Source organism: Corvus kubaryi, unplaced genomic scaffold, assembly GCF_017639235.1.
Source record: "Corvus kubaryi isolate FWS band 111438036 unplaced genomic scaffold, C.kubaryi_AGA036_p1.0 37341, whole genome shotgun sequence".
Lineage (NCBI taxonomy): Eukaryota > Metazoa > Chordata > Aves > Passeriformes > Corvidae > Corvus > Corvus kubaryi.
Genome location: NW_024581112.1, coordinates 11,678,118 through 11,687,244, shown reverse-complemented (window position 1 = coordinate 11,687,244; position 9,127 = coordinate 11,678,118). Strand labels below are relative to the sequence as shown.

Genomic DNA, 9,127 nt, shown 5'->3' with positions numbered 1-9,127 from the left:
TATCCCTCCTCGCCTCACCGCCCCCCTCACGCCGCCCCCGCCATTTTGCGCCGCGCCGCCTTTGTGCCCGTGGGCCCCGCCGCCACGCGGCCCCGCTCCGCCCGGGGGCTGCCGCCGCCCCCGCCAGTGGGCGGTGAGCTTGTGTGCGGAGAGGGTTTCTCACACGCCCATCCCCCGCCGCCTCGCTCTCTCTCCCCCCGCGCATCTCCCCCGCCCAGTACCTGCTGCCTCCGAACCGCCTGGCGCGCAGTGAGAAGGTGGCGCAGCGCCGCTCCGCCGCCCTTTATAGCCGCGTGAGGGTAGGGCTGGGGCCCGCCCCGCCGCGACGCCGTCGAATGGCAGCGCGGGGGCCGAGTCGGGCTACGTGCGCCCGTGTTGCGGGCGCGGCCGCCGAAGACCCCCCCTGCTTCCCCCGCCCCGCCGCCCCCCGGTAACAAAGGCCCCGCGCCGGGAACGGGGGGTCCGCAGCGATCACCCTCCTGTCGAGCCACCCGAAGGGGGTTGGTGGTGGTGATGGCGGTGGTGAAAGATGCACCGGTCCTTGCGGGGAGGTGCCCCCAGGGCGGGGATGGGTGTCTGCGCCCCTGCCCGAGGGGGCGGGGAGGGACCCCCGGGTGATGGCCGGTCAGGGGCTGCTCCCGCCGGGCTCGCTGCCGCTCCGGAGGATGGTATGCGCTGCTTTCACCTGGTGACAAAGGGCAGACAGCCGCCCGCCCCGGCTGCAGCCTGTGCCCCCTTGGATGGAGTAGTGTCCAGTATCCGAAGGGACCTACAGGGAAGCCGGAGAGGGACTCGTTGTCAGGAGCTGTAGTCATAGGACGAGGAGTAATGGGTACAAATTGAAAGGGGGGAAATTTAGGATGGCTATTAGGAAGAAATTCTTTACTGTGAGGGTGGTGAGGCACTGTTAACACGTTGCCCAGGGAGGTTGTGGATGCCCCAACCGTGGCAGTGTTCCAAACCAGGCTGGATAAGGCCTTGAGCGACCTGCTCTAGTAGGAGGCGTCCGTGCACGTGGCACGGGGATTGGAACTGGATAATCTTTAAGGTCCACTCCAACCCCTTAACATTCCATGATTCTATGGCTGCAAGGGCAAAGGGACTGCAGGGATGCTGTGGTCACCGCGAGGGAGCAGCGTGTCTCTAGGCGTCCCCCATTCCCCCCGGCACGGGAGGTGTTAGCTGGGAGTTCTCCTGCCCCCAGCCTGGGACGCCCGTCTGGGTGGTTTATCCAGGGGTGCTCTGGACGGGGTACCTGGCCGGGCGCTGCCCCGGCAGGCCACGGACTGCAGCGTGAGCACCATCTTAATGAGGCACTGCGGCACTGCTGCCGCTGCCCGCGGGACGTGACGGCGGAAATCCTGCTCGTCTGCCGCCTTGGCCCGCCTTCCCCGGCTGCCTGCGAGGAGGAAGCGCTCCTGGCATGGCCGCTGCCCGGCTCCCCGCCCCCATGCTGGGCTCCCTCCCCGAGCCCTGCTGTCTGCATCCCCCGGCTCCGCGTGGGGCAGGTGCGGCGGGACAAACCCGTGTTAGGTACAACGCCCAGAGCACGCACAAACCCCAAAGCTCCCGTCCTGGAGGAAGGTGTGGGAACAGTGGGGATGCAAATCTGAACTGACGGAGCCGGTGGGGGTGGTGGGGGCTGGAATGTCCCTCAGGCTGCTCGGCTGAGCAGGGCTTTGAGGATAAAGCGGGGACAGGCTGGGGGAACCACGCAGGTAGTGGGGTGGGGGACAGAGAGGGGTCATGCACCTCAAACGTAACCCTACTCTTCTTATACCACTGCTATTCCCGGTGCTGCTGAGGGGCTGGTGGCTAAGTTTAGACCCAGCTGAGGTTACAACCTTTTCTTAAAGGCCAGGACATGGTGATGGCTCGCGGGGCACAGCAGCAGAGCTACCAACTCGTGCCGGGGTCCGTGGTGCCCCAGCCGCAGCCCACCGAGGGAGGCTCTCGGGGAAAGCTTCAGCGCAAACAGGAGGCCCCAGTGTTTGCTCTGGCGGGGGCAGAGTGCGGCCGGGGTGAGCCAACGCGGCCCGTGTGCCCCGTGCCCGGTCGATACCTCCCCCGTGTCCGCCCCCCCGGCCGCACCGCGCCGCAGCCGCGCGTGCCGCACGCCCCACGCGGAATGGCGGCGGCAGGACCCGGCACGGCCTCGCGCGTGGGGCCGGGGGCGCCGGGCGGGCTCTGCCGCCGCCTCCCGCCCGCCCCCCGGCCGGGGGCAGCCACCGCCGAGCGCGGACGCGGCAAATCAGTACAGCTTGTTTAATGAGCGAGTCCTCAGGCACGGGGGGCAGGGAGGGGGCTGCCGGCGGAACGGGGGTTCAGCGGCCGCGGGGGGCAGCTGCGGAGCCGGACAGCTCTTTCTCGTACCGCCGTGCCGCTTCCTCGCTGCCGCTGCCTCCCTTCTTCGGGGCGGGAGCTTCAGGGCTTCGCGCAGCGCCGCGCCGGGCTGGTTCCCGAGCCGTGCAGGTTCCCGAGGCTGGGTGCACTCCGGCTGCGGGGAAGCGGGCCCGGTGAGCCGCCCAGCGGCGTCCCGCCCGCCTGCTCTAGCCCCGGCCGAGCCCCAGCACAGCGCCGGCAGCCCGGGGCGGCCCTGGTCCCGGCCCTTGTCCCGGCGACTGGCCCCACAGCCTGCCCCGCTGCCCCCATCCCCTCGCTGTCTGTGTGCTCAAGTCTGCCCTGAACTTCCTTGCCAGCTTGCTCGAGCCCGCACTGTTGGCCCTCTCACCTCGGGACCCTCCAAAGCTAACACCCCAAACCACTGAAGGTCCCGATTCGGTCCAGTTTCAGCCCAAAGCAACCCCTGGGCATGGCCTTCCAGGCCCAATCTCCAGGCAGTGCCCACTTGCGACTGGCAAGGTTTTTGCGCCAGAGGGATGGACGGGCAGCTCTAGCCCCAGATGGGAGGAAGGGGAGAGTGGAGGAGAGCAGCTGAGGACCAAAGCTGGAGCCCTCCTTTGTGTCCTCTTCGGTCAGCGTGGACTCGGGCTCCAGGGGCAGCAATCGTGAAAGGAGCATCTGGGATAAACAGAGGAGAGCAGGATGATGCCTGTGCTTCTGGTGGTAAGCCTTGTACCCCTGGTACCCCACTGCCCACATCCTCCTTAGGGCTCAGGCAGGACATGAAGTGATGCCTGCCCACAGCACTGTGCCTATGACATTGCACCCAGACACAGGGAAGGGCTTGACCAGCAGCTCCCACTGTCTGAAATGACTTTGCTGTCCGAAACAGCAGGCAGACAGCTGCTATGAGCTCTGCCTCTGAGCAGATTGCCCTGCTCTTGTGAAACTGCACACACATCCCACCCTGCCCTGGATTTAGAAGGTAACTGTCTTCAGTCCTTGCTCCTTTTGTGGCTGCTGAGCACCTCTGTGTGCTCAGGCTGCTGTGCAGCATTTCATTTTTTCCAGACGGCTGCTGGGAAGGATGGGCCTGCCTCAAATACCTGCTGATAAAAGATGAGGGAGAGGCAGGAGCAGAGCAGGTGTGAGGAAGGGGGACTCCCCATCTGCTGGAAATCCTCTAGGTTAGCTGTGCTGACTGTAAACCCCCAGCACTGCTGGGAGACAAGGGTTGGGGGGTGTGTTGGATACAGTGGAGGCATGGCATGGCTGCCCAGAGAAGCAGCCTGCGGGTGCCGTTCCACATCTGTCTCTCACATGGATGCTGAGCTAAGGCTGAAGATGCCTTTGTGCAGCTCTTAGTGGTAGCAAGTTAAGTGAAGTGGACACGGGCATCAGCAAGGAGCGAAAGTGGTGAGTCATAGCAGGATCAGTCTTGTGATTTTAGTTCATGTCCTGACTATTTCCCTGTGGCTTTCCCAGGGTGATGTAAAGGCAAGGTGCTGGGGCTCAGGTTAGGGTTTGGGTAAAGGGAGCTGGCTAGATTTGAAAGCCAAAAATATTATTGCTGTAATTGCTGAGGATAAAAGATTTACTCAAGTGAAGAAGCCCTTAGCTAGCATCCTGACAGGGCTCTTGGCCTTAAGGAGGGTCTTTAAGGGGGATAGTACTGAGCTTAGGAGCAAAACTCCTGGGCTAACAGAATGCATCTTCTCTCTGAAACATCAGAACCGGGCACTGAACATGATGAAAGACATGACTGTAATATCTGGTGGCTGCTGACACAGAGTGGGCTTAGAGAGGACTAGGCTCTGCCCTGTTAAAAGCTTTTGCAGAGCGCTAAAAAGCTTTTGTCTGTTTCCTGTCTGGAAATGCTGGTGCTCCTTAGGGGCTGGGTTGTAAAGTCAGCCTAGAGCTGAGTCTGCTGAAGGGGAGAGTCCAACAAGAATAGACAGCAGCCTCTTTGTAGCTGGAATTTGCAACCACCTCTCATTCGAGGTTCAAACACAACCTCCCCTCCTCCTCCCCTCCTGAAATCAACCTCAGCTCTCTCCCAGTCCCTCCTACCTGTAGCCTCTGTCCTGGTAAGGACACAGTCTGAACACTGGCAGAGAGCAGAACCAAGAAGAGGAAAAATGAGCAAGGCCACGACTGAAGCCCCAGCATCTTCTTCTTAGCCCAGGGCTGGCGGGAAGCAAGGCAGGACTCGCAGCATCCGTGTCGGATGTGGTCCCTTGCCCCTCTCTGCCTTTATAGCTTTCGTTCTGGCAGACGACTGGCCCCAGCTCCCTGCTGAACCACCCCCTGGAGCTCCTTAACCTTTCAGCCCTTTTGTCCAGGGTGATGTATTTCAGGGTGAGCTCAGCAAGACCCCCTCCTCTAAAGAAAAAGGACACAAAGGTGTTTACTGAGTGTCTGGAAAGACAAATGTGAGTTGAGCTGCTGCTGGCCAGGACCTGGAGGTGTCTGTCAGGGTCAGGGACGGGGTGACACTTTGAAACACGTCTCGAAAAGAGAATATTGAAGGCTGCATTGTGTCAGAGTATTAAACATAGTCCTCACAGGCAGAGTGTTGTTAATGCTGTTTCTCTAATCAGTGTAAGCATGAACTGCAGCTCAGCTAGAGCTAGGCACACTGCTGGCTGCACAGAGGGGACACAAATTCAGCTCTGTGACAACACAGGCTTTTGTTTTTAATATTTATATCTTGGTGAGACGGGCTGGGAATGAAGAGCTTCTGCTGCAGAAGATGGGTGAATTCCAGTACTATACAGAATTCATAGCAGTGACTGGAGCATGGGTCTAATACTATTTGGCATATAATTTGCAGGCTGTTTGTCCCAAGTCACCATCTGGAGGACTGGGCTGAGTTTCCAGAGGAACCGTCACAGAAAAGATCTTGTTGAGACTCAGCTTGCACTTTGTCAAGCTCAGGCACACAATGGGAGCAGGACAGCAAGGAGCAGATTCCTACCTCCTAAATCTTCTGGCCATTAGTTCCCCCCACTTTGTTTACATCTTCCATTTTACTGTAGTTTCTCACCAGCTGAACAAGGCAATGAGGTCACTGTTTGGAGATCAGGGTGCACAAGTCAGCCTGGGTGTGAAGACAGAAAGTAATCAGCAAAGTTTGACAGGGGAGAGGAATGGGGGGACCCCAGGATTAGCAATGGATGTGCTGGGAGAGTTTAGCAACACCCCAAACTTCCCTTTGTTCAGTACTGTTGCACAAAACAGTCAGATCAGAACTTGACAGGAGGTGTTCTGCTGCCTGCTTTTGTGTATTTTTTTCAAGGAAAGAAGAAAATTGGAAAAAAGTCTTCTGCAGAGATAACAAAAGTCACAGTTCAGATATATCTGTCTTTCCCTCCTTCCCTCCCTTTCTTCCTTCCAAGCATTTTGCACTTGCAGATGCAGATTTTTGGGTCCATTTCTTCCCTGCCCAAGGAGACAAAGTTTTATGAACCATTTTGCATCCAGTCCATGGAAAGTGAGTAGGGGGCTTCAGTCTGGAGCACTGATGCTGGAAGCAGTGCTTTGCACAGGTGGGGACATCCAATTTTGTTAGCTCCACCCGATGGCTGCGACCCACGGCTGGTGCTGTTTCCAGAGCAATGTGATGCTCTGGTGATCCTGTCACCCTCTTACCTGGGCCAGCACATGGAGGGGGCTCCCGAGGCCCCACTGAGACATTTGTGGGAAACAGAATTACTTTCATACCAACCATTTAATCTACAAAGCACAGGGCACTGCTGGAGAGTCGCGGGATGCACTCCCCATGTGGGCGTTCGGATGGGGTGCCTGGGCACAAGCGGAGTACGGGATGTGTGCACACAGCCAGCCCCTCCTTGTGCTGGATGCAGTAGGGTATGGAGCTGTGTGGTGTGAAAGTTTCAGAGGGATGGAAAAGAAAGGAAGGACGGGAAATGAGTACATGTTCATGCTGCATGCAGGGTGTCCCAGAGGATGCTGTTCTGTACTTCCCAGTCGCATGTGGCCATCCAGAAACAGCTGAGTCAGTGTGCTCGAGGACTCCTGCTGCCGCAGGACGGCCGCAGGCAGGCGCAGCTCTGCTGGAACGCCCCGGTTGCATGAGTCAGAGTCAGTCCTTTCCTGAGTGAAAGGTAAGTGCAAAAGCAACAACGCTTTGGTTTTGATACAAAATGTAGCAAGTTTGATCTGTCATCCCTTGAATGGGGTGGCCCCCGTACTGCAAGAGGAATGCCAGAAATGTGTTTGCATCTGCTCCAAAATTCCAGTCCACTTGCACAAAAACTGAGCCCTGCAGGTGGACAGGCTCCGAGAACTCAAATGACAAGTGCCCTCCTTGGGTTCAGCAAGAGCTGGGGCTGGCAAGAGGGAAAGAGCCATCACTCTCCCATATCAAGCAAGAAACTTTAGAGACTCCAGAAAATTTGCAAATTTTCTTGCAGATTCTTTGTACGTTCTTCCAAATCCAGCAAAGCCTGGATAAAATGCAGGTGCTCAGTGACACAGGTGCCATGACACTGCAGCTGCTCTGCATCCCAGATCCTTGCTGGGACTGCAGTCGAACTGAATAGTTACTCTGACATGTCCTGGCAATGACTGTGAAGTGAAAAAGGCTTTGGCAGACGAGTCCCCAATTGCCCCAGTTTTCTCAGACTCAAATAGGTTATTGTCCTTCTTTCCTCTCTGATGCTAACAAGTTTCCTTTATAAAAACCCTTCCCCCTTGGATGCTGGGGCACTGACTCTAGAGCTTGCAAGACCAGAAAAGTGGTCTCCTGCTGAATCACAATCAGCCTTCTACAAACAGTTGCTTATATAGGGAAGGAGCAGGGGAACTGGAGACTGGGAGATCTGAGAGCTGAGTGAAGTACCCTGAAGGAACACTCCTTGGCCCAAGGTGATAGAAAGGGACGATGATTGCTGCAGGCTCTAGAAGCATACAATATTCACATTCACTGGTACCATTTGTAGGAGTTCAGAGCAACCATGGTCAGGAGTCCCTACAGAATGGAAACACCATTGATCTTAGCACTGAGTAATCCCACTGCCTCAGGAGCAAGGGAGTGGGATTACTCCTTCAGCAGTGAGTTCTGGTCATTGTGGTAGCCACCAAAATATATATTTGTGAGGAACAGAAGGGCAGCAAATATCTACTTAAGGCTGTAGCCACTGTGTAACTGCCCAAACCCCTCTTGGGTTTTGCCTCATCTTTCTTCAGGATTTCCTTTGTCAATGACACAGGACTGCTAATTCTTCCCATGTCAGAAGAGGACAGTGAGGAGAGGACCTGAACAGCCTGCAGAAAGGGACCAATCAGAGCTCTCACTCACTGACTTTTCACTTGCTTGCCCAGGCAGAGTGGTGTCTGGGACTGAGCAAAGGATACACTGCACAGCAGTGAAGGAGCCAGCATGTCAGTCCAGTCACTGATTGCCAAACCCTCCTTCCAGAAAGGTGATTGTGTGGATCTCCTGAAGGAAAAAGTTCAACACTTGTAGTGGAGAAGTATGGCCCAAAGGTGAGCCAATACTTAGTTTTAGGGCCACCTCACTTCCTCTATCTACCCATGCATATCTCCCTACTACCTCATTGTCAACATATTATCTCACATCTACGCAAGATTTATTGCTTGTAAAGCCTTGAGCCTGGGCAGACATCCATATCTGCTGTCCTGTTCTTTTTTTATTCCCATATGTGAGTGTCATACCCTGTGGGTGGTGGAGGAATCACGTATGGTGTGCATGACTGTATTTACTGTCAATGCTGTAGCTGCTCTGCCTCCTGGAGCCTTCACTGAATATTATATCAGGGAGGAGGGGAGAGGGACAGCAAAATATTGCTGTAGCTTTCTGATCTTTGTATTTCACGTGATCGTCCTGTTGCTACTGGTGTGTTCTGGAGTTGGAACCTATGTGTATTGGTATTTGGCTATTAGGCTGGTGGCAAGTGGGCAGGTGTTTTCACTGAGTCATGGGACTCAAGTGTGCTGTTTGTAAATACACCTGTCACCCCATCATTCCTCCCTCTATTTACTTCTGTAAGCATTTAACATGATTATGTCCATTCAGGTATCAGCATGAAAAAACATATGCTCAGGTCAGTGCGAAACTATGCACATCCTAATGATTGCTTTTTAAAATAGGGATCAAAATAAGCTACAGCAGCTGCTTCTGCAGCCAGGCCAGAAGGGAACAGAGCAGCATGCTCGAGTTGCTGGGTGAACCCAGGGTGATCACAACTGCAGGAAGGTGGTAGATCCTCAGAGACAGAGACTGCAGCTCTGCAGCAGAAAGGAGGAGGACCCTTCCCATTCCTGCCCAGCTGGTGACTAGTCTGCTTTCTAGACAGCTGACAAGGTAAGAGGAAATAAGAGCTCTGGGACAAATGCCAACTTGCCTCTAGACAGAAGGTTAAAGGTTATTTATGTGATTAACACAAAATCTAATTTAGGGCACTTCATGTTCACAGGGCCGTTCAAGGAGTGCCAGGACTGACTTGAAAACTGATGTGGCATTCCTGAAAGGAAAGAACATTAGTGCCAGTTTTACTTGAAACATAATTGGATTTGCAGCAACAACCTTCCAGAAAGCAATGAGACAATCAAGGGTATCAGGATACTTAGTAAGTTATCAAATTAGCATTATTAAAAGTTAATTCTAAAGTTTTAGTGCTGGGTATCTTTGTTTTTTGTACAAGAAAAAGATGCAGGTACCTTCCCCTCAAAACCCTGCTTGGCTTTACAGGACAAGAGCTTCAAAAAGGATGAAATATAAAAGGGCCTAAACCCAGCA

The 9,127-nt window shown here is 55.3% G+C and overlaps 1 protein-coding gene and 1 long non-coding RNA gene across 2 annotated transcripts in view; one reads left to right on the top strand and one right to left on the bottom strand.

Annotated features, from left to right (window-relative positions):
• GAPDH (glyceraldehyde-3-phosphate dehydrogenase) overlaps positions 1 to 830 on the bottom strand; it is a 4,301-nt gene extending 3,471 nt beyond the window's left edge. Inside the window, exon 1 of the mRNA XM_042031241.1 lies at positions 222 to 830. Coding sequence (XP_041887175.1) covers positions 222 to 815 — 594 coding nt within the window. The 5' untranslated portion in view covers positions 816 to 830. The remainder of the gene's footprint in view (positions 1 to 221) is intronic.
• A 2,089-nt stretch (positions 831 to 2,919) lies between these two features.
• On the top strand, positions 2,920 to 9,003 carry LOC121666126. Its single transcript, XR_006016585.1, has 5 exons — positions 2,920 to 3,066; positions 6,300 to 6,470; positions 7,690 to 7,854; positions 8,479 to 8,692; positions 8,805 to 9,003. It is a non-coding gene; the product is annotated as an uncharacterized LOC121666126 (long non-coding RNA).
• Positions 9,004 to 9,127: the final 124 nt, after the last annotated feature.